General features: G+C 42.4%; 1 protein-coding gene across 8 annotated transcripts in view; it reads right to left on the bottom strand.

Moving 5' to 3' along the window:
* The window catches only part of NRXN3 (neurexin 3), a 1,308,313-nt gene that overhangs the window by 841,907 nt on the left and 440,286 nt on the right, over window positions 1-26,120 (bottom strand). For 6 of the 8 annotated variants that reach the window (XM_087818808.1, XM_087818802.1, XM_087818795.1 and 3 more), the window contains one exon: window positions 21,761-21,787. The exons of 1 other annotated variant lie outside the window; for it this stretch is intronic. In XM_087818808.1, the coding sequence (XP_087674934.1) occupies window positions 21,761-21,787 (27 nt within the window). The remainder of the gene's footprint in view (window positions 1-21,760; window positions 21,788-26,120) is intronic. One more of the 8 variants, XM_087818817.1, reaches the window with a different exon arrangement.

The raw sequence follows: 26,120 nt of genomic DNA on the forward strand, positions 1-26,120 counted from the left end.
GAGGCCCACAGCAAGACACATCATAATTAAAATGCCAAAGGTTAAAGACAAAGAGAGAATCTTAAGAACAGCAAGAGAAAAGCAATTAGTTACCTAAAAGGGAGCACCCATATGACTGTCAGCTGATTTCTCAAAAGAAACCTTGCAGGCCAGAAGGGAGTGGCAAGAAATATTCAAAGTGATGAAAAACATGGAACTACAACCAAGACTGCTCTACCCAGCAAAGTTATCATTTAGAATTGAAGTCAGATAAAAAGCTTCACAGATAAGAAAAAGCTAAAGGAGTTCATCACCATCAGACCAGCACTACAGGAAATGTTGAAGGGTCTTCTTTAACAAGAAGCTAATGAACAAAAGAATCTGAGGAACTAAATAGATCCAGAGACAGTGACACATGCAACAGACGATCATATCTCAGAGGGAAGAGGGAAGGGGGGTGAAGGGTGGGAAGAGATTAACCAAAGAAGTTATATGCATATATGCATAACCCATGCACACAGTCAATAATGGGGTGAAGGCCTGGGGAGGGGGTGGGAGCAAAGTAGAGGGGGTCAATTTGGGGGGAAAATGGGACACCTGTAATACTCTCAACAATAAAGATAAATTGAAAAAAAAAACAAAAACATTAGGAGGAAACAAAAAATAAAATAACTGGGAGACAATTCATGATGTGCTAATTAGAGAATTTGTTAAAGACCATGAAAATAAACCATTTTTCTTACCGAGCAACAGAAACAGGAGAACTTGGGAGAAATAAGCAGAGACACAGCTATGTTGAGCTGAAGCAGCTCTCCTGCAACATGGGGGCTCGGAAGGGGGCCAGAGGTAGGGTGTCCACCTGGCCAAGACCCATTTCCAATCACTTGGTTACAAACCAACAAGGGAAATATTTGCATTTGTTCCCCAGGAAGCTGTTTCATGTGTGAAACTAGACTGCAAGTTCCACTTGGACAAGACCTGGAGATAACCCTACCAGTGCCCGGTACAGCTTCAACACTTTCTGATATGTGGGCTCCTTTTCTAAGGTCTACATAAGATTAGGCCTCTAGCAGCAAAATTACTGAGTCTTAGGAATACTGATAAGAATACTCAGTTTTCTCTGATCCCAGTATTTGATATGTTATTTAAGCCACAACTGAGATTTATTAGTTTTCAGAAATTCGGGGGAGATGTCCAAGGAGATGCCTTTTGCTTACAGTAGCGCCTGCCTTTGATCTGGGTGCTTTCGCTCATTTATCCTTCTGTTCTTTTTTCCCCAACTAAGAAGCAAGCTGGTGTGACCCACTATTGTACATCAAGGCACAGGGAGGACCTGTCCAAAGCAAATAGCAGAGGGAACAAAGACTAAGCTATAGCCTTGTTTCTACTTAGCCTAGTCACAAATTCTCATTCCACGTGCCATCCTCTAATCCTCGGGTAGTTTAATTATGAAATTCCTGAATGCTGTGTAATTACAGCTGTTTTTCATGAATGGCTGCCTCCTTGTAAAGTAAAACATGCGGCTAAGCAGCAACACCTGGAATCCGGAAGGATCATGTACTCGCAGCAAGAACAGCCGAAGAGAGCGGCTGAGTTGTCAGCGCCTTGTGCTGGACTTTCTGAAGCAGCCACACTTGGACAGGTCTGACTGTGCGCAACCAGGAAACCTGACAGCCATGCCTCATCCAGATTACAACGCTAAATCTCCTTTGAGTTAGAAGCCAGCTCCAAAAATATGTATCTTTAAAGAATTTCTCATTTCAAGGCCTAAAGAAGTAGGAAGCCATCTTGCAAGAAAAATCAATTTTATATGTGATCCTGAACAGAGGCAAAGAATGAGACAGAACAATTTTACCTACTTAAGTGAGGTTTCCACTATTTATAAAACAATGGATTGTAAAATGTAATGATAATTACATTATTTTCTGCACGCTCTTACTGATGCATTAGAAAAAGTGAATTGTGATGACACAGGCACTCCCTTTCCTGTCAGGAAAAGGGGAAACACCGACATTCGCTCACGAAAACTCTGCTGGAATCGCAGGCGAGTGGCAGTGCCACTGTTCTCTCCATCTGCAGTGAGGGCTGTGGCCTGCCCTGTCCACTTTCTGGTTCCTGCGCGCTACAGTTTGGAAACCCAAGCTTTATCACCGACAGCCACAAGGGTAAGTCACATGGTCCTGGCCTGGCAAACAGCTTAGTGGAAAAATGATGTGTCCATTGTCCTGTACTATAAGACCTATCAAGACAGTCAATTATCAGTTTGTTCTACTCCTGTAGATATAGGGTAAGATATAGGGTGTCCCCCAAAAATGTGTACACTCACTATGAATAATTATAAAGGCACTATGTATTTTAAAAATTTTTCACTTTCAAAATTGAGCTCTCAGCTGTTATTAAAGTGTGTATACGTTTTGGGGGGACACCCTGTATATTTCTCGGTTTTTCATTGCATTAAAGTTCCCAGACCAGGAAATGTCTTCAATGTGTGATTCCCAGTTGTAAGAATATGTGAAATGCTTTAAATATTTGCTAAGCATTTGATGATATTCAATGAAACGTCCATAGATGTCTAAAGCAGCATTATTTCATTGTTGTCAGACAGTGAAGTCGAATGTGCCATATAAAACGGAAACTGATGGATACAGCACTAGGTGTGATTAAGATTCATATTTCAAAAATGTTCCCTTTATAGCAGCTGCAGCTGCCCACTCCCAGGGAAGATTCGGGATGCTTAAAGGACACATTGCATCCCCTTAGAAAAAGGAAACATGTAAATGGAGCGAACCAAATACTATTTTATTGTTAAATAATTTCCCTTAATGCTCTCTGGCATGTGGTTTGATGCTACATACACAGATGAAACACTAAGAAAAAGTGGATATATTACTCCTGATTTAAATTGATATTTTTTAAATCCCTATAATATCTTGTGCTAAGGCAAGGTAAAAAAGAAACACCCTGTGTTACAAAAAAATAATCTCTTACCTTCCTTCTCCTGAACAACGCTTTTGGAAACCCTATATCATGCTAGCATAGATGCTGCATTTGCGCTCCTACCATCAATAAAATGTATTAATTCAGAATCAAACACAAAATTAGAATTTGTAATGGAATCTAGGATGATAAGTACCTTTATGGTATCCATAAAGAATGGTTATGCGAATCATATTAAGATATAAACCCAGTTTTGTTGAGAATATTTGCCTTGCTTATAAAAATAAAATTATTTTAATCACGTAACCAGTAACTTGGAAGAAATATTTTATTTTGATCACCTAAAGTGGTAGGAGTAAGTCGGGCTTATATATTCTCCAAGATCATTTCTTGGGATAGAGATCTACCACACACACACACATATCTTGGTCTAGTTACTGCACGTATTTGAAAGCAATTTTTTTTTTTAAATCCATGATATACTCTTTCGTTAATTCAGACTGACTTTTCCCTCTGGCTACCTGGAGTTGTAACAGGTTACTGCTTATAGTGTTTTAGTTTCTTCCAATAATTCTTAACAGGACCAGAATTCCTTAGCATTCATCTGAAGCACTGTTATGAAACACATTGCCTAGAAAACGAACATGTCCTTCAAGGCAAGACACTCTAATTACCTTCCCAGAGCTGGCCTTAATTCTGTTAGAACAATTTCCTCCAATTCTACTTAATTGAGGCAAAGGACTTCATTTTGAGTCAAATTAACTCAAGGCGTTTTATTTAGATACAAGCAATTCCCCTTGGATAAGTGTTTTTACAATCCCAAACAACAATGGATTTAAAATTGTTTTATCTCCAAAGCTTCACAAAATTACCATATAATACAGGACTAGATGCAATATTTTCTCTAAAAGAAACTGAGTTGATTCTTTTAGGATAGGGTCAAGATTTTTTCCCCCCAATCTACAGTATCCCATGAACTTGATGAGTTTGGGGCACCTAGGAATTCATATCGAAACTGTTAACAGTTGAGCTGTTTTAGCCAATTTAGCAATCCAAGATCATTGACTATTGTGAGATCCTCTATATTGCTCAGATGGGCAGACCTATGGATCTGATCCATGGCTTTTTACCCTATAAGTCTTACCTCTGACTTCCTGGCCTCATCGTTTCTTTAAACATGGTTCAAATAGTTTGTTTAACTATCCCTCCTCTGAAACACTGGCTTGCTTTCAGTTTAATAACAGCGGATTAGAATTTGTGAAAATTATATTTTTACATCAAACACTTGATTCACAGGTACTCCAGATACCTGTGAATTTGTCTCCCCAAGGGAATAAAAATAAATAAATAAAACAAAGGATGATTGCGAATTATAAGGCAAGTTCCTTAACTCACACATAACTGTGATTGTAGGTCAGTCTAATGGGGACAGTTCAAGATAAAGGCAGAGTCTCTTTCCCTCCTTCAAACACACCAAGTGTGTTCCTCCCATAAGCCCTTGCCTTTTGTGAATGCCTCTGCACAGGCCACTCTTTCCCTAAACCTTCCCCAAACTGGATCTTTCTCATCGCTCAGTTCCAGATGTCCAAGTTCAAATGTCATTTTCTCAGAGAGGCCTCCAGGACAGTCCGACCTAAACTTATACCTCCTCCCACCTCCAAGCACTTCCTTTACTCTGTTTAATTTTACTTGTTGCATTAGGCATTATCTGATGCATATATGTATTTATGCGTTCACAAACATCTCAAGTGGAATGCGAACCTTGTAAGACGGGGGCAGCATTGATCTTGCTGAGCATTGCCTTAGCAGCTGCTAGAATAAAAATTGCTTGAATGAACAGTTCTTCAAGCTTCCCCTTGTCTTACAGTTTGGAATCCTAGGTAGTTTAGTCTACTTCCCAAACACAATTTCTACAAATACACCTCTCTTCTGGTCCCAGCCCAGGGATCAGCAAACTATGACTCTTTGGGGCCAGCTCTGGCCTGCTTCCTGTTTTAGTCAATAAAGTTGTATTGGAATTCAGCCTTGCCCATTAGTTTACATATTGATTATGGCTGCTTTTGTACTAGCACAAGGGCAGAAACTAATTGTGACAGAGAATTTAGTTGTAGTGACAAAAACTGTTTGGCTCACAAGTCTAAAATATTTACTATCTGGCCCTTTATAGAGTGAATCACCAAGTCTCCAAGTCTTGATGGAAATACTCGATGATGAAGTTTATTCAATGTCAATGACTCTCATTTATGAGATGAATATTTAAGTACGGGCTTCATTGTTTTCAGTTGAAGCAGCATTCTCTCCAAAAGAGAGTGAGTTTGAAAGATAACCTATCTCCCTTGCCATCAACAGAATTACTCACTGGTAGCACTTGGATCAATTATAATTAAACTATAAATTAAGTGTTGATTTAGAAGGGACAACTAAGCCAACATGTAATCACATAAAAAGGTGATAAAATCCTCATCAATAAGTACTGGCTGCCTGCAGGTAATTGTGACATAAACCATCAATATGGACACAGAGGGGCCAAGGAAACTAGTTATTTGCACAGAACGAGCTGAATGGAAGGACATTACCACTCCATGGAAGGATGAATCTGTGCCTTCAATGGCGCTGACAATAAAATCAGACACAACTGATTACGTCGTTACCTAGAACAAAGCACTTTTACAGTACAAGGAAGCGCTCTCCCGTGAATACAAATATAATGTGAAATCTAGCTTCGATCCCTGAAGGGATGTTCTCAGTTTCCCCGACATTATTCTGAGTAAGAGCTGGCCATGAGGCTGAGGCAGCCAAATAGCTCAGCGTGTGAGCTCCCACTGCAGCGTCTCACATCACAAGGAAGGCAGGGACAAGACAAGCCAGTAAGGGCTGCTCAGTGGGAGCCTACATAAATTATTCTTTCCAGCAAGACACTGAGCAATGGCCTGGCCTGGCAGCCCTTAGGATCAGAGTCATAGCCACACTGAGTGCTTCCCGTTCACTCATTACCTTGAAACCAATTTGCTCTTGTTCTGTCCCTAAGATCCTATGGAAGTGGTTGGAAAGGACAGAGCTTTCCCCTTAAACTTCTGATGGGACCCAACAGTTTTTCCATCACCCTTTCCCTTTGAAGGGCATTCATTTGATTGGTCCTTAGATGACCGTAAAGGTGAACAGAAAATAACAAATCAGAAATCCAAGGTGCCGGACAGCGTTGTCCTAAAGATGTTGAATGGCCGATTATTCCTGAATATTCCTTTTATTTCCCCTCTTAGTTAGTCCAAGGGATTTCTGCAGCAATGGTGCCTTAGTGTGATAATATCCAAATTCTGCTTTCTAGTTGCTGATGATGCACTAGACAAATCTATGGTAATTCAGACTCTTGAAGGCTGAGGTCCAGTGAAAACAGTCTGGCATTTGGACCCATTCACAACGGGGCACCAGGAGAAGGTAATCCCTGGGAAAGGGAAGTAAAGTTATTCACAATGTGGGCACTTGTGACTATTGATCACACCCATTCAGGGATAACTGATTTTACGAGCAAAATTATACCAGTCATCGACTTCAGTCCCATAAATATTGACATTCAAAAATAAGGCACGTTTCCACTGGCCAAGAAAACGTGATGGATCGTTGTAGGCCACTGTGCAAACCTTTACAGAAAGCATAGTTCAGAGGATTCATAATTTATCTTTGGCCCTGAGGAAAGACAGCCAGGAGCAATAACAAATTTACAAAATGCAGCATCAAAAGTCTCCCGAAATTTAGAACAAGCCAAGGTGAATGTAACAGACATAATATGTTTTAGTAATTACATGGTAGACAAAGATACCACTAAAACAAAACATAACAAAACAAAAAACCCTTCTTTATGGCAGTTGAAACTCCCTCATCTGTAAATTTCGGATAATATTTCCTGCTTCCAGGGCCAGCTTCACAGGCCTGCAACTAGCACAGTCACACGGAGCCCTGTGTGTTTGGGATTCAATGCTTCACAGTCTTTGTCTAAAAATCCATAAGAATTTTATCTTTGAATCTGTGTTTTATAAGTGAAGTTCCGTGGGAGCCTGGGTTCATGCGTGATCTTGCCTCTGCTCATTTTCTGCCCTCCAACCAACCCAGCAGCTGCTGCTCTGCAGTCATGGGTGTCTGGGAGGCCCTGCACTCACCCAGGAGCATCTCCGTGCTCGGCGGAGCACATCGGAGAGCCAGAAGAAAAACAACAAAGAACAGCATGACAGTTCGATATGAAAGAGGCAGTGAAATACAGGAAAAAAGCTTTTTCCCTGCTTTCTGAACAAAGGACCTGCATTTTCATTTTGTACTCGGCCGCACAAATTATGGAGATGCTCCCGCCTATTGCATATAACTGTTGCGGGGATTAAAGGATATGATATATATAAAAATTGAAAATATCACCCATCACAAAAATGCTCATTAAATGTTGGCCCATATGAGTCTTGGTTTTTGCTGTTGTTTCTACTACATATATCTCATCCTGGGCAAACCCATAAATGTGTGTCATGTGCACCACTCAATCAGCTTTACCAGGGACAGTCCAACTCCTCCGGGACTGAACGCACCCTTGGCCGCTGTGACCTGGTAGATGAAGATCCTCACTCTTAATAATGGGACCTTACTTGGAATGAGTCAAACAGCCCTACGCTCATTTCACATAAGATTCTAAACTGGCTGCCACAAAAGTCCTCCATGAAAACCCTGGAAGTCATCTTGGGTACACTCGGCTTCTTCAAACACTCATTCCAGTCCTGTCTCCTATGAAAATTTTTACAGAAGGACCAACTCTCTTTGACAAATCAGAAAGGTTAGACCAGTACCCAGGAGGCCTGGGGAAACCGATGCTTCTGCTGTGTAAGAGCGTCTGTGGGTTTTGGTGCCTGTTTAAAAATGCGGGCATGGAAATCACGTGGTTGGGAACCAGGCTTCCGTTCAGATATTTTTCATCCAGGGACGTTATAGCTATTGCTGATCATAAGGATGGCTCAGAGAAATCAAAGAGGACCCAGAGCTGACGAGCAGCAGAGCAGGTTTCCGTGAGCCTGGGAGTTCTGCTCCTGCCACAGGCAGCGCTGTGCCCTGTGCTGCTGATTCTGTTTTGTGTTTCTGCTCCAAGGCATCTTCCTCATACTCTTCAGGGCCAGTTTGAAGTTTCAGAGGCCTATAAAAATAATACAGGAATGGGTATAGATGTCTAGCTAGGGGTGGAGGTGAGGCATAAAACCTACATAAAACTGACGTGTACGGAACATTACTGCACAAAAGTAATCTGTGCCTTAAAAGTCTCCCTGAACCACTACATTCAGGGGAAAGAAGGGTTAGATTGCTTTCAGATCACACCTCCTCGTGTAAAATGTTAGCCTTCTAACACAGTGGTATTTAGTAAGGATTTCTAAAAGCATATTTCTCTTTAGGAGTCAGACAAATGTCCTTATCGTGGTGATCTTTGGCATTTCCATCCGATCTGCTGACATTTCCCCCTTTGTAAATATGGAATAATTATCCTCTTACTAAGAAATTTGTATTTATCCATGCACATTTCTCCTGTGGCCCAAAGTTTCAAGTCATTACATTTATAATTATTAATTAACTCAATAAATGTACATTAATGTGGGAAGATAATGATGACTAGACATGGGAGGAGGAGTCCAGAGGCGGGATGAGAGCTCTGGAAGATGTGTAATCAACTAGGGGAAGTCAGAGGACAAACCTAGGCCTGCCTGGGGTAGAAGGGAAGGCTTCACATGAGTGGTGACCCCTGAGCTGCTGTGAGAGACGAACAGCCGCTGGCTGGACAGATACAGAAAGGAAGGGCAGCCCGGCTGGTGTGGCTTAGTGGTAGAACCAAGAGGTCACCGGTTTGATTCCTGGTCAGGGCACATGCCTGGGTTACAGGCTTAGTCCCCAGGAGGGGGCGTGCAGGAGGAAGCCGATGGATGTTTCTATCTCATGGATGTTTCTATCTCTCTATCTCTTTCCCTTTCTCTCTCTCTAGAAAACTCAATTAAAAATATAAATAAAAAAGAGGGGAAGGAAGGGTATGCAGTGCATAACATGAAGTACACAGCGTATAACATAAAGCTTGGATGTAGAAACAGAGGTATGAGAGAGCCTGAGGAATTGGGGCAACCACTATCTGTTTGCTAAGACTACAGTACTAGAGTATAATGGAAAGAGATAAAAGACTGAAAATACCAGTGTTACCAGGAGTAGGCCAACCAGGCTCTAGGCACGTGGGGGTGACTCAGCAATGATCAGTTAGGTCGCTCTAACCCCACCCTCTTCTCAGCGGTCGTCTCTATGCCTGCATGATGATTCCCAGTTCACTGTCTCCCCAAGCATCCCTAGACGCCAAGTACCGTTCAGGCAGAGATTTAAAGACTGCCTTAGAGACTAGTTATGAACGAGAACGGGACACTAATGTCCCTGTGGAGCTGAGCTGAGGAAGCCTCGCTCTGGAAAGGTCAAGGTTACAGAAAGACTCCCTAAAGAAACAGGATTTATTAGTGACCAGAAGTGGCGTCACTGGGACCATCGACACCTGTCCGGGACGGGCAGACTGCCCTCACCTGAGCATCAGCACCCCAGCACTGGAGCACCAACACCCCAGCACTGGAGCACCAACACCCCAGCACTGGAGCACCAACACCCCAGCACTGGAGCAGGAGGCACACATGCCGCGGTGTGGGGCAGGGGCTCTGGGGCCAAGCAGAGGGAACCTGGGGCGGGCAGGGGGCTTCGCGTCGCCAGTCTCATTTCTAAAGTGCGCTGATCACACCTGCCGCGTGAGACTGTGCTGAAGATCACACAAATCCTGCAAACAAACCGCTCACCTCAAGGGCCTGGCCTCAGGACACCATCAACCTTTGTTATTGTTTTACTATCATTCACAGCCATATGGGAAGTTGATGCGCTTACATAATAGCAAAGCTTTTCAAAATTTTATCGTAAATGTCCTGCGTATGGACTTGCTTGGCAGCGTCCCTTTCTGCTGTGCTGAAGTAGAAGAAAGGGCCCAGGGGAAATGTGGGGAGGGGGCAGGATGGGGCCGTGCCTTCGCTTAGTGCCCAGCGTCCATGCCTTTGAAATGGGAAGCGATATTCTCGCCCTGTTTTCTACAGGCATGAGGGGTGTGGATAAGCTCCGTCAGGAACAGGCACCCGGGCACTTACCTAGTCATTAGGGTCATACAGCGTCTGGGGTTTCTATTTCAGACAATCAATAAGTTGTTGTTTTTTTGGTTCTTTTATCAAAAAGGGGTTTGTTTATAAATAAGGATAAGTGAACAAACAGTTTAATTAAATTTAAACATTCTAACTACTGACGGGTGTACAGTGTGAGTTTAATTTCTTTTTTTATGGTTTTTTTTTAGAGAGAGAAACATCAGTGTGAGAGAGAAACATCAATCAGCTGCCTCCTGCACGCACCCTGACCGAGGATCAAAATTGAACCCTGAACCTGGGCCTGGGCCCTGACCGGGAATTGAACCGGCAGCCTCTTGGTGCATGGGATGACACCCAACCCACTGAGCCACACCGGCCAAGGCGGGTGAGTTTAATTTCAATTTCTTCTCATGAGGAGATGATAACCCTTCTCTAGCCATCACCTAGTCCAGTGGCTTCAACATATAGTCTTCGTCTGTCTTCCTTCATGTTCTCTTTTTCTCAGTAAGGTTGGCAAGGTGCAGAATTTTCTAGAGCGATGAAACACACTAGGCCTAGGCTGCTTCTTTTGCGTGCTCCTTGGGGCCCCGTCTCCCGTGGGCCCAGCTCGCTCGCGGTTGCTTCTGCCCCTTCCACGCCTCGTCTCTGCTCGAGCCCTCCGGCTCCTGCGGGCACCCTCCCTGCGGTGGCGGGTGGTTCCTTCCTGCAGGCTCTGGGGGGGAAGGGGGAAAGGGCTTCCTAATGGTGCCACAGGAAAACCACTCAGGGGAAGGGAACAGGGCCTTCTCTCCACCTTCAGTGTTTCTAATTTTCTCACTTTTTATTACCTCTGGGACAGAGGAGTCACCCTCTTTATTGCTTTAGATTTTATCCTGCCCACACTTGGGGAGAGCACCAATTTCATTTCTCTGAAATCTCCTAGATTTCAGAGCTAAGTTTCTTTCTACTCATATTGCTGTTCACCCCACACCCAGGAGTTTAGGCCATAATATCCTTTCTTACTTGGTATCTTTAAAACGAATTCTGAAGAAAAAACAAGTCCCTGTCATCACTTAAAGATGGCTTGATTTACTGACAAAGAGTGCTCCTTTGATTGAGAATCAGAAAATGAAATTTATGAAGACCCATGCCTGCTGCTACCATCCTGAGACCTCAGGCAGGCGCCTGGCTGCCACAAGCCTTGGTTCCCCCTTTACAGAAAGCTGGCATTTTGAAATGTGCTCCACTGGGCCTGTAGGGGGATCCTGAGCCCATAACCTTTCTGTGACTGCTTCAGGGGACACGATCTCTATTACATTTTGTCTCCTTTGGAACACATGTGCCTTTTAACATTTTTCCACTGCAATATGATTTCTGCCATTCAGGAAAGTGGACACTCAGATCATTATAACTAAACTCCACACCACTTGCTTTTATCCCCTGAAACCCTCTCTTGCTTCCCAGTCCCTAAGTAGGGCCCTTCCAGTAGCAACTAGGAACACTGGTGCTGACAAAGGGTTGGCCTAAAGCTCTGGGTATGGGAGCATAATATTTATTTGTATACAGATTTTACATAATCAGATTTACTCTAAAACAGCTTCATTTTTAGAAGGAAAAGTATGCATCTCTTTAAGGTTTATTTCCCTAACTTCTAATAAACTGATCTAGAAATCTTTGTGATGTTAGCCACCTAATAGAACAGCCAGAAAATTACTTCATTTCTTTTAGAAGCCGCATCCCCTGGTCTCTAGGTTTGTCTTCTCAAAATCAATTTTAAAATAGAAAATAACTATTTTTCATATGCTCTGAATCAGTAGGGAAACTTGCACTTTCTGGGTAATTGTTCCAGAAACTCTAGAATTCAAATTAAAATCTTCTCCTCTATGACAGATGGGTGAAACCCACTGAGATTTGACATATATATGGCACAATGAAAGGGAAGTACATCCACTGATGCATTTATCTTGTCAGCAGACAGAAATGGAGAGTTTGGGTTGATAACGTTACTTGCCGAATGGCCACTGCACCTTCTCCACCTCACTCAAGTAGCGGTCCTTCCTAATTCTCTAAATATAAACTCTGCCTAACACTAATACTAACGGAGCTCTTCACCTCACCAACCTTACTGTGGGAATTAGAGAAATAAGATGGGTAGGAGTCGAAAAGAAATCTTTAAAAATAGAAGAAAAAAACAAAACACTACTTATCCACAAAATTGCAGTGCCTAAAATATCAGCCATTCCAAGGAGAGCAGGAGCACAGCCTGTGTGGCTCCCGGCAGGGGGTCAGTTGATGAGGGCAAGCCAAAACAAACAAAAAAAGAAATCAGGAAAAAGACCTGGGTGAGCAGATCAGTGCTCAGGGCCTCAATATGAGGAATACACATACATTAGGGGGGAAAAACCCATTATGTTGAACTGAATGTTGAAATGCACCATCACTGAACAAAATCTATGAGAGACTCATCTGGATTTTAGAAATGACACGTGCACCTGAGATACAACTCCTGTAAGAGAAACAGAGTGGAAAAAATGGGGCAGGCTGTGCCCAGTCAATGAGGATTCCTTGCATTTTCCTTGGAAATCCATTGGATAAATCTCTCAAACTGATGTCAACACCTGGAATCCAGTTAACTCAGAAAATGTTCTTAGAATAAGTGAATGAAGACAAGGGAGGGAGACAACATGTATATCTACTGAGACACATTCATCTTCCTTCATGACATTTGTCTGATGCCAACCAAAACTGGGCCAAGTCAGACTTCATGAAAAATCTTCATTTGTCTAAAATTCCTCATTTTATAGAGAACATAATATCTGTTCTTTCACATTATTAGGGGTAAGAGACTAAATCCACTCCTCAGTTAATGTTCTTCCTTTTAGAATCACAACAAGATCAAAAAATTGTAGTTTACATTTTGGGGGCCTATATCTCTTGGGGTAACTACTAAGAGTACTTGTATAAATAGTAAACTAAAGTAGAGGAATGGGTACATTTCATTAGTGCATTGACTTCATTATTTATTTATTGAGCATATACTATATCCAAGGCAGCTTCAGGTCATGAAAATCATACAGTGGCAGCCATCAATATAAAAATTTTAGGCTGTGCTGACATAAGACACCCCTATATATATGTATATATCTACAAACTACATAACTACCAAGAGTAAGTACCATGGCTTGACCGGGATTGGCAAACAGTTCTAGGAGTCCATATATTGCCTCTTTATCTGATAGTTCACAATAGAACATGCCTAAGTTGGCAAGGTGTTTGCCTATCTTTACCATGTTCAGAGAGAGAAATTTTACTCCTTTATTTAGCAGTCTTTCCTAGAATTCAATAACTCTATTAACTTTGCTTACATCTACATGCTTTTTGAGGTCTTGTGTTTTTAACTTAAGTCTGTTTTTCCCTTCCTCTCTGCTATTTTCCCTGCTCTTCCTTCCATGAGAAGAAACACACTGTCCTTTGGAAGCCGCTTATTTCTAATTTAATACTTCAATCTCATTTCTCATCTACAATTTAATTGGGTGCTTAATCCCAACCCCTTTATCCTTTCTAGAGTCCAGATGAATTGTCAATGTTAAAGTACCTTCCTGAGTGGGTTTTTCCATGCCAGGAACTCACTGCACCTCAAAGAAGCAAATAGAAAGGTGATATATTTGCATTCTAGAGCCCAGAGACCATTTTGAAACCACAGAAAGAGTGGCCTTAGCTAAAGCAACCAAAGGAAAAATTTCTTCTGTTAGGGTCTCTTTTAACCTGTTCTCAAAGGACATTCTCCGAAATTGAGATGGATGGTACTGTAGTTCTAACTGCTGAATGGTCATTAATTTTCTACTTCTCTGAGCATCACATATAGATCTCATAAGGACTAAGCCACAAGCCTATGTGTACTTTCAATTACCCAAAGGTCCAGGTGGAAATTGCTTAACACATTGACTCATCAGGCTATGCCTTAGGAAACTCACTGAAACCAAAATACAAGATCTCATAAGAACAGGATTATTCTTTTCTACGCCTTTCTCACTGTGGTATGCATGACTTTGATGCTTTTTTTAAAATGTTTTTTATTGATTTTTTTTGTTTTTTGAGAGAGAGGAAAGGAGAGGGGGAGAGAGAGAGAGAAATCATGGGATCAAACCCACAATCTGGGTATGTGCCCTGACCAGGAATCTAACTGGTGACCTTTTGTGCATGGGACAATGCTCATCTAACTGAGCCACACTGGCCAGGGCTGAATTTGATGATTTTTAAAGCCATACAGGAATTGGTCAAGGAGTTCCCAACAGACAGTAATGTTCTCAGCCCAAAGTCTACACCCTCACCACAAAAACTCTTACTTCTCTGACTCTATTTTATTTTAGTTCCCACTTAGATTATGCAAAATTGATATCAGAAGATATTAAAGTCACAAAAATGATATTATCTAATCAGATCTTCAGATAATGCCTCCTTGCTCCTTGTAATTGCTCCTTGTAAAATGCAGATCTGTGTATTTTAAAGATAATATTTTCCTTTTAGAACACTAGTAAGCTTTTATTAAAATGATATCTGGGTTCCAAACACAAAGACAAAAGAGCTCATGAAGTCAAGACATTTTTATGAGTTCTGAGTTTTAACATCAACATTTATTTATCATAGTGCCCTGAGGGAAAATAAAAATCCCAACATGACGCAAAGATGGCCTCATCAACAGTCTTATTAGTAATGTTATTGATGCGGAAGCCAATGCAACTCTGATGACCTTGAAAAGAGTTTATAATTGACATGAATGGAGAAAGTAAGGATGCTCATTTCATAGGCATCTATTAAAACACCAAGTATGGTTCAGGACTGGATAGCTATCCATTCTTGAACAAGAACAGTTCTCAAAAGATCCTTTCTCAGCTGCAATACGATGATAGAGGAGAGTGATGACCATCGCCACCAACATCGCCACCACACAGTGAGCACATGTGATGTTCTAGGTTCTGTTCTTACTCAAAGACGCAAATACGGTGATTATGCCCATTTACAGCTGAGGAGACTGAGAGCTGAAGTAAATTGTCCGAAGACACATAGTTCATTAGTGGTATTAGACAAAGGTGAACCCAGGCTACTTGGCTGGAGTCCTCCCTGCTCCTTGTAATTGCACTAAAATGCCTCCATCTGATGGGATTACAGCACAGAGAAACAGCAACGAAGGAGGACAATGATGCAGAGCTACTATAATATAGTGCCAACTTTCTATTCCACCCCTGTTTACTAAAAGAGGATTAATGTATAAATTGCTGCTATAGCAAATTTCCATTAAAAGTTTTCTGATATAAGAGGTCACCGAAGTTTGGAATGACAATGGTTCCTCTGTATATTTGAGGAAGTGAAGGGGTGGAAGGAAAACATCTACGGGTGACAATGGGCTCTCCTTTGAGTATGTGACAGGAACATTTTTGAAGAGCTATTTTGAGAAAATGAATAAAAAGTTTCATAATACGATGTGCTTGTCTTGGATGAAGAGAGGCCAACATTCATACGTTGCTGGCAGAAATTTACATCTCTGCGGCGTCTTCGGAGGGCCATTTGGTGATATTTATCGATATGTGTGATGTGACACACTTGTCTGCTGCCCTGGCAACTCCACCCTGAAGGACTTATCTCATAGATCTTGCTGGACATGCATGCAGACTAATGAAGAAAAATTTACAGTTTCTTACTTTCAGTAGTAGTTAAACGCCGAGAGAACTCTAACTGTATATTAGTAGCGTATTAATTTAATTAAGCGTGCTATCTCCATAAAATCCAATACTATGTAGCCACTACAAAGAATAAAGTAGGGCTTTATATTAGTCCATGGAAAAGTCCTTAAGACATTTTAAGTAAAAAAAGTAAGATTCAGAAGAATGTGCTAACACTGTGTGAGGAAGGAGAGGAAGGAAAGGGGGGGATGGTAGTTACTATATGCTGAACACGCATCGATTACCTCTGAAAGAACATCAAACTACAACATAATTTGGGTTGCCTCTGAGAAAGGGTTTAGGGACTAGGATTAGGAATAAAAGGGAGAAATTTACAAGTTTGCCTTTTGTTCCATGTATAATTTTTAACTATTTAAAAATAAAATAGCCCGGCCGGGCATGGCTCAGTGGTTGAGCGTCGACATAGGATCCAGGCGATCCGGGTTCGATCCCTGGTCAGGGCACATGCCCAGGTTGGGGGCTGTAGCCGATAAATGACTCTGTCATCATTGATGTTTCTACCTCTCTCTCTCCTCTCCTTTCCTCTCTCTGAAATCAATAAAGATATATAAAAATAAATAAATAAAAATAAAATAAAATAAAGTAATTCTGAATTAAAATGTATTTAGAAGAAACCAACTTAACTACTATAATATTGTATAACTATACACGCATACATACATGCATACATAAGAGTTTAATGGGAAGCATCCTATTACCATACTTAAATCTGGCTATGATTGATGCTATCAATAAACTTACACTTGAGGTGTTTTATATATTACAAGAAATATAAAGCATTCCAAAGAGAAACAAATTATATTATCTTTTCGAAATCAGGTTTTAAGCACTGAAGTGGAGCATAATCATTTGGGATGGCAATAGAAAGTCTCAGGCGTGGTGTTGGGAGTTTATAGGTAATATTATATATAAGCTCCTGCTTAATGAGTTCCCATCTCCACTAAAACTCTACCAAGGCAGACGGCCGACAGTTAGTGGTTATTTCAAATCTTGGGATAGATACCAAGGAGGGTTCTCTACTCTCCTTCCCAGAAGACTTTTAATATAGATAAAGTCCGCTTTCCTGGTTGACCCGAGGTAAGTGTTTCAGGGTTAAAGGAATGAGCCAAACAATTCAGCCCTGGGATTTCTAGGTAAACCAAAACTAAAAATGAAGTCACATATTCTGGTACCATGGAGAGGAAAGATGGAGAAAAAGAAAAGGCAGAAAACCAAAATTCTAGCGTAATAAATAAACTGCAGTTCATCAAGTGATGCCTAAATTCAGCAAGGACCCCCCCCCCCATGATGTGGACTTTGCCAAAACACTGGCAATTGAGGGTGCTAAGCAGCTAAGGGCAGGGAAGCTAAGGCAAAAGGCAAACCCAGGCACTGGGCAAGCAGGTGTGAGAGGACTGTTTAGTAAATACTGGTAGTCTTGGGAGGTCTGATTTGGAGAAACCCTATCCTTTGATGTTATTTCATTATAGCTCTTATATTATCATGGGTCTCTATGGTGATTCAAAGATAACAGTCTCTGGGAAGTGGACAAGATGACCAAAGCTGTTCTCTGCCACAGATGACTACGTGGTGGCATTTAAGGGTCAGTACATTTCTGTATGACACTCTTTCTTTTCTCCTCTATGTCTAAGAAGAAAAAAAATGAAGCTTGTCACAGATAAATTAGGAAGGCTTCAAGCTCAAAGTAATTAGGGGGTTTCTACATATACCTAAATAATGAGGCATAAACACAAACTCACAATTTCCATGTGATATATATGCTCTTTTTTGGAAAGATTGAGAAAATGGCCACATGCAGAAGAATTCGCCTTTGAGAGAGGGAAAGATTGGGGAAAAAGGGAACATTTTTCAATATGTGTTCACTGTAGTCATTCATTCTGTACTCATATTTAATTAACATGAGTTCCCTATATTCATTCAAGCCATACGGCACACAGCTTGAACTGGATAGAATAAAGTAGGGGCTAGGAAACCACGGGGCAGAGCCACAGTCAGACAAGGGAAGAGACAAACCATTCCACAGACTGTCACTTGAGCAAACGCCCAGGAGACCAACACGAAGTCCGTACCTGCCTTCAGCACTGCATGCCTCCTGGGGTACCCGCCTCATGCAACTGAAACCAGAGGAGCAGGTGACGTCCTCCAGAAACTCTCCAGAAAGCAGCCCTGTCTTAGCAGTGTCCCAGGTCACCCTGGAGCTCAATGCGCCAGGATGACTGCCAGCTCTGTTGCTCTTTCACCGTTTAAAAGTCTTAAGCTGGATATTTCCTTATTGCACATTTCCAAATATCCTGCCAGATGAATCAAATCGAGCAATGCCCCCGACTCAACCAAAGACCTCGATGTGCACATTTCTAATGTACATGTGCTGGTAGTAGCCAGAGTAGGATGGATGGCGTGGTACCCTGGGAGGGTTTGGTACGCAGGGGGAGTGAGATTTAGAATGTGATGTATCTCACAGATATGATGGAGAAAGACAAAGCACTGGGGGGGGGGGGGGGGCTCGGTGGTGGTCCTCTTTTCCACACGCTTCTCTCCGTTACAAAAGAGTGGCACACAAGCCCTTGAAAACAGCCATTTCCCTGAACAAACAACATTTTGTGGCAGATAAACAGGAAAGAAAAAAAACGGGTGATGTCATTCAGGAGTTTTACCTAACTGACTTTCCAGAGGATGGGCATTCCAGAAAAAGAGTTGCTGGAAAAGTTCATGAACTTACTTTCGAACTCAGTCCGTCCCTTCCAGGGAAAAAAGCAGCCCTGCTGTGAAACTTGAGCAACAATAACACCCTATGGCTTCTATGAAAGCGACAGCTGGAGACAAAGCGGAGGGTGAGAGGGAATCCCTCTCGTCTCAACTCAGGCTGCGGATCTATCTTACCCCCTGAGCTCTCACAGTGAGAGGCTGAAGGAGAGGAAGGGCCTGCTCGCCTCTTACAGAAACGGCCTAACTGCGAATGCCGGTGTGTCCTGGAGGAGAGGGCCGGGGAGGTCTAATCACCCGCCTGCACCCCTGTGCTCTCCTGATTTAGCCGCGTAGTCTCCTCAAACTTTTCCACCCCAGTGCCAGTCATGCCAGGGATACGACAGAGAAGAGACACAATAAAAATAATATGTCTGTGAATTTTTATGTGTCCTCTAAAGCACAGGATAAGACGCATAAATTAAATAAGATTCATGCTCATTTGCATTCTTCTGCATAATGTGTCACTTGGGTTTCATTTCAAGTTTTTACTCTAAATCGACAATTAAAATTGACTTCAAGATCGCGTGTCATTTACTTCGTGATGACATTAGGGCCCTGGCTACAGGTCATACCCCAACACTGCAGGCCTTAGGTTAGCTGAAAGGGCTCGTGTCTTGTTCTGTTTCGTGTCTGTTCCGCCACTATTCAAACAGTGGACACGGTGGATCCTTTCTCTGAAGCTCTCAGCAAGAGCAACTTCCTTGCTAAAGGTTTATCATGAGAGCTCAAAATTGATTCCCAAAATCCAGTCTTGGCTCTTTACCTAAATGTTGCATTAAAACCAGTCATATTCTTTCTATGCTGGGATCAAAGTGGGGAACCCATCTTTACTGGCGTAGTTCCTCGCAGGGCTGCTGTGGGTGGCTCTGAATAGAAAATTCAGGTCCAAGAAAAAGGCTGGTATGTGTGTCCTAGAGAAGAGCCCCTGTCTTCTAGGAGAAAAGGTTCTGAAATGTGTCTAACAGAGACTTTCCATGGCTGAGCAGATGGAATGCATGGGATGAACCGAAGGGTAACGTGTGGATAGAGCACAAAATCGAGTCCTCATAAATAAGCCCCCAGTTCTTGGTTGTGCATAGAAGTCTCAAAAGCCAGATGCCAGACTCAACACTGGATGAAGTTTTTTACCTTCATGTGTTCCCCTTCCATCTTAATTCCTTCTGAAAACTAATGCAGAAGGAAAAGAGAAAACTTTCCACAGATGTGCTATAAAAATTTTTTGAGAAGCCAGACACAAATGACTACATATTATAATGATTCCACTTACATGAAGTGTTTAGAAAAGGCAAATGAATTGAGACAAAAACAGATCAATAGTTATCCAGGGCAACAGGGCAGGAGCAGAGATTAACTGCAAATTGACATAAGGGAAACCTGGGAAGGGGGTTATAAAAATGTTCTAAAATGCAGTTACGGTGATGTTTGGACAACTCTATAGATGTACTAAAAATCGCTGAATTGTAGGCCTGTCATGGGTGAATTTTGTGGTATGAAAATCATACCTCAATAAAGCTGCTTAAAGAAAGAGAAAGCTCCAGCCTCTGGAGAAAAAGAATGTTGCAATTAGGCTTTTAATGATCTAAACACCATGAGGAATGTCTGGCTAATTAGAAATGTTTTAAACACAGCAAAATAGGACATTGCTTAATTTAACTGAAAATGACAGCAAGACAGCACACAGCACCCTCCTTAGGAAGTGGCTGTTTACATAGATTTTTCACATTTCTCCATTTTTTCTTAGTTTATACGAAACATTTGCAACAACAACAAAAGTGAAGATGGGTTTATTCCTCTGTCCTCCTGAAAATACATCTCCCAGGAAAGGTTAAACTAGCCAGCACTTGTAAAATATTTAGTGAAATGTAGAAGGTGAATTATTTCCTTTTCTGAGTCTGTTCCTGCAGAAAGGCCCTAGCAAAGAAAGAAGCAAACGAGGCAGAAGCGATGCTGAGATTTGTGTGTGTCGGATGCTCAGCCCGTCAATGTTCTCCTCCTGGGCCCACAGGACACTTCCCAGCTTCTCCGCATTTAGGAGGGAGTCGCGCCTGACACACGGCAGGTGCAGAGCTGCGGGCCGCTCCCGGGCAGGGCAGCACCGCAAAGCGCGGGGCGCGGCCTCCAGGCCCGCTCTCTCGCCCCTGGGGGTGCGGCTGGGAGCCCAGATCTCCAAGTGGGGGCCAGGCCCATAACAGAATCCTGGATTCTTGAGTTTCTTCTCTGAAGAAAGCTTCCCAATTTGCATTGGACTTCGCCCAGACAAGAAATAAACTTTCTTTTGTTGAACCATTGACATTTTGGGATGTTCGTTACAGCTAATCACCCTAATTACCCTAGTTAGGAAGTTACTGAATACCTTAATAATATGATATACTACAGGACTCGAAGCATATTTCTTCCTTTGATCATCTAGGCTTGTCCTTTCCCTCCTACCCACCCTTTCTCTTCCCTTCCTGTCCCCCTCCTCACGGCCTCCAGTGACTGTTCATCTCTGGGGAGAGGGAGAAATGCATGAGCGGCCCTCAGCCTTCACCTAGCCAGGCCCTTCCTCAAGAGCTGAACTACTCGAATGGGGTCAAGTTAAACGAATAGGCGGGAGGCTTCATTCCCAAGAGCCAGGATGTGCCTCAGGGGGGCCTTCGCTTAGAATGTTGCATTGTCACCAAGGGCAGTGCTTTGCCCACCCTCCTAAAAGCAGAAGCAAAGTCTAAACCTAGAACAATGACGACAAGAACAACCCTACAGTGGTAAATGCCGGAAAGAAATGCCAGAGTTGGCGGCCACCTCCTGGGTCATGGGCGGTATGAACTTGGCTTTTACCTTCTGAAGCTTTCGGTAGTGGAGAAGTGCATTCTGGTTGCTCTAAGGCCCTTTGGTATTGCCTCCCCCACGCCCAGGTTATTTCCCCCAAAACAACAAATTTACCATTTCAATTCATTTTCAAGTAGTTTCATTATCCAGGCGCCCTTTCCTCTTTTTCGGCAGGTAGAGCAAATGCGAGGAAAGGAGACAGGACCTGCCCCGACTCGGAAACCACGCCCCGGGCCATGCCATCGCCCCAGCCCTTCATCTTCTCAACCCCCGTTCCCCCCAAACTCCATCGTCAAAACATAAAGTAACTCAAATCAAAAACAGCTCATAAAACAGTAAACAAAATAAAGTCAGTTTTTCTTTGCTTTTTTTAAAGAACAAAATGAAACTTGAGGGAGAACTTACTGGAGTTACAGTTTATCCTGATACAGTCTAGATGGGGGAAAAATAAATGCAAGATGAAATCGCATCCTTCAAGGTAACAGCTGCAGACATCCAGAACCATCAGTCCACCCTTCCGGGGACAGACACACGCAAGAAATGTGGCCATTTTATATGTGCAGTCTGCACAAGTTTAAGGGTGGGTGTATATGTACAGTATATCATTTAGTAAAGTTGGATACATATATATATACACACACACACATATATATACACATATGTATAGAGATATATACTGGTATACATATATATCCACAATAGACACCCGGGTAGGCTTTTGTCCCCCAAATCCTAGTGATTTAAAGTCTTTTAAACCTGGATTTGAAATATTAATTTTGTTAAACTCCAAAAATTATTCAAAAATTTCCCCACCAAATACAGGTTATATTCGATTTCCGCCTACCATTGATTTTCTTAAAATCCATCCTTAAAAGTAGCAATCAACACAATTTTTGTATTAGTATTCCAAAGACACAGTGCCAGTCTGACACTTTGGATCATTTTTTTTTTAAAATCTGCCCTGTGGAGTTTCTCGGTGCAGTATTTAACCCTTTCTCTTTTTCTAAAAGCAAACTCCCTCCACCCTCTCCTCGGGTCGGGCCCCAAGTGCTACAGAAATTTGCCAAGGCAGACTCGCCATTACCCTTAGAGGTAAGGAAAGGGTTAACACCACCTGGTCATTCCCTGTCATAAAATGGCCACTTGCAAACAGCTAACCGCACAAACACCCCTCCCAGATTTTAGAGAGGCGGGCTCGGGTGTGGGGGAAGAGGGCTTGAGTGATGTTAGGGCAATCGCTTGTGTTGTCTGCTGTTGTTTCAAAGGCTCCCAGACCAGCCGGCTCATGAAGCCCGTCTGCCTTCCTGCCCGAATGCTCAGGCTGAATCAAGTGCCTACAGCATTCAGGGAGAAGGCGGGACAGGCACATGGGGAGGAGGCCCTGGGCACCTTTGACGTCCTACCTAAGTCACCCCATGATTCTGCATCTTGAGGAGAGACAACTCTTTGCTTTTATTTTTTTAACGGGAAATAGAGGGGGAAGAGGGTGGCTAATTTTGCATTGCTGGTAACCAGACCAGGAATTATTCCATGCCAGAGTTCAAAGCATCTCTCCTTTTATTAATATCTGTTTAGAGTCACGGACTCACAGCATCAAAGGTCTTGAGTGGAGTCAATGGATGTTCGTAGGGGACTGGGCAGGTTACAGAAGTGTCTGATTAATTGTTACCGAGCTGCCCAGCTGAACCTAAATTTGGTTTATGATGGTGGAATTCCAATAATAATTTTTTTAAAGTCAGATATTAAAAGGCAGAAGTAAAAATGATAAAGTAAAGGCAGAAAGTGACAGGAAAAAATACAGTTAGAAACTGTTCTTCTCCTGCCTGAGGCTGACCCAGTAGCTGGGAGGACTTGTTGCGGACAATGCCACCGCCTGAATTTTTCAAACCACTGTAAGAGGGCAAGTTAAAGAAGAAAGCAGTGGCCAAGGACAGGGAAGAATGACACTATGTGAAATCCAAACAGGAGCAATGTATCACACCCAATCCTTCTGAGGAGGGAGGCGGGAAGCTTATTTGTTCCCCAGAAGAACATCTCTTGAGAAAAATCTGGGTTTGATTTCGTGCGGTTAGGTTTGTCATGTGTCGTCAACCGCAACAGAAAAGTGGGAGCAAACAGCCCTGGAGCAACTGGTACGATCACCAGGCAGAGGAGGCCATGCCCCTGGCGAGGACCGGGAGGGGAGGGCAGGGGGAGAGGAAGGAGCGGGGCCTCAGCTACCGGCTGCACCGTCACCCAAACCCGAAATGCCCCCTCCTGGTGCCTAAGGGGGAAGGGGCGGCAGGTGTGTGGGCATGCTGGCCACAGGGGGGGAGAGGGGGCCTAAAGCAGCAGGCCCAAGGCTTGTAAACAAGGAGCAGCTCTCTCCTTGTTTCTGGGTAGCTGAGCTTTGATTCTTAGGCCACCTGGTCTAGAGAGAGAAGTTGGGTTGGACTCTTCCTTCTGGGTTCACCCTGATGGTTCTTTGCTCTGAACGGTGTCTTTAAACTAATGTGAGGACTTGGAGCTTTCAAGGTGGCAGACAGTTGGTTATTTTAAGTCAAGAAGTGCTGAATTACTTTGCTACTTTACCTAAAGAATAAGTGGTTTGAGGAGAAAAATCTACCCCAATCCCTTGTTCACAGACTCTGAGAGGGTGATATTTATAGCAAGGAATGTATTTTTTAATGAAAAAAAAAATGTATCAGGGAAATTAGCTTGGGAAGGCAGTGTTTTTAGATCATCAAAGTTCCCTCTCCAACTTAGCCTTGGGGGGGGGTCTGTCTGCCTCTGCATGTGCGTGTGTGTGTGTGTGTGTGTGTTGCTCATTTTGTTTAATTTAGTTTTTCATTTTATTTTAGTAAATGAGGAGAAATGATTATTCTCTATATTGAAGAGTTTGGGGGTGAGCATGAAAGAGATGAATGTTTCTAGAGTTGTGTGTCTTTGATGATGCATATAGAAAACCGTAGTCAGCAAGTCCAGTTTCCAGAGAGAGACCATCTGGAGAATTTGAGTGCAATTAACCAAACCACATGACACTTCCTATGAGCCTCCACCATTGAAGAAGGATTCCTAGCACTCTGCTGAGGATCCTAAAGGGCCGTGAATGAGGCTGCACCAATATGGACTGATTTTTTTTTCGCAGTTTGGCTCAATTTAAGCCAGGCACTAAGAAATAAGGAGATTCTCTCTGTGCATGTTTAAAGGTAGCCATTATGAAAAGCAGTTAGAAATCATTAAGACTGTCCCATCATAGATCCATGATATTGATCTGTGGAGGTAAAAAGATAACCTGTGCTGATCTAGCAGTTTAGAAACATGGGTTCTAGTCCCAGCTCTGCTACCAAGTTTTTTGTGAGCTTGGAAAAGATGTATCTGTCTTTCGTTTCACATCTGTAAAACTAAGCACAAAAATGTTTTCTTGATTTATCTCACAAAGTTATTGTGAAATTAAAATAAGACAAGATTTTTTTTTAAATCCTGAAACATACTGTAATGAAAAAATATTATTATATCTTTTAGTTCTAAAGGATCAAAGTACGGTTGATCAATAGCTAACAACTTAAAAACATGCTGTGCCTGCTACTCCCACACCTGCGCAGCCTCAGAAAACAAGGCCCTTAGAAAAAACTTGTCACCCTGACACTGGGAGATACATTACACTAGAGAAATACATACTAGACTTTTATATCATGAGCTTAGATGTGTGGCCAATTTGAAATAAATGGGAATATCAGTTGCGTCTGTGCTCAGACAGAGACACAATTTAAATGGATGAGGGAAGGAAGTGATCATTTGCAGGCAGTTCTTGAGGAATGATTGTAAATGCCAACCCTGCTTGAAAATGTATTTATTCTTGTATAACCAAGAAAAGGGAAATATGAATTCATGGGAAGAAAACATCTGTGAAGGGCTATATCTTGGGGAGGGTGTGGAAGGAGAACCTTCAAACCAAGCATGAATATAAAGAGTTGTATATACACAAGTTCAAGAAATTTAAGGTCAGTTTTCCTTGTTAGGTTTGGAAGAGAGTTAAATAAATTCAAACCAGTAACCTGTGTTGAACCACACCCTTCACAGAAAAAACAGTCACTATTGCCTGGGGGGGAAGCACAGTGCTCCCCAGGGAGGGTGAACTCTCTTTGGGGTGCTATGCCTCAACTTAGCAGGAGCTGGACTTGACACTGGCCCTAAGAGAGCCAGGGGAGAAAAGCAAAGTCTGTTTGCAAAGCACATCTCTGGGATTTTAGCGAGAGTTTAGAATAGAAAAACAATGCTTCTAGGAATATACACAGGATCTATAACTCTGTGTGTGTGTGTGTGTGTGTGTGTGTGTGTGTGTGTGTGTGTGTGTGTGTGTGTGTGGATCTATAACTCTGTGTGTGTGTGTGTGTGTGTGTGTGTGTGTGTGTGTGTGTGAGAGAGAGAGAGAGAGAGAGAGAGAGAGAGAGAGAGAGAGAGAGAAATAATCTGTCCATCTCCTTACTCAGTCCCCATTTTTCCTTCTAAGGCGTAAGACCCATCATAGTTGGCCCTCTAATCTTTACAAAACAACATCTAAAAGGAAAAAAAATTGTCTGTTTAAAGACTCTGTGCATGTCCCCAGAACCCCACGGGGCTGAGTCATTGTTAAGTCCACGGCTCTCTCTTATTTGAAATTAATGCAGAGCCAAAAATTGTCTTCATCATCTTTTTCTGTGAGCTATTAGGAGGTTTTATTTGGTGGTTTTTTTTGGTTTGTGTTTTTTTTAAATTTTTGTGCTTTATTTCTTCTGCTGTTTTT

Source organism: Miniopterus natalensis, chromosome 1 (genome assembly GCF_054644295.1).
Source record: "Miniopterus natalensis isolate mMinNat1 chromosome 1, mMinNat1.hap1, whole genome shotgun sequence".
In the NCBI taxonomy this organism is placed as follows: domain Eukaryota; kingdom Metazoa; phylum Chordata; class Mammalia; order Chiroptera; family Miniopteridae; genus Miniopterus; species Miniopterus natalensis.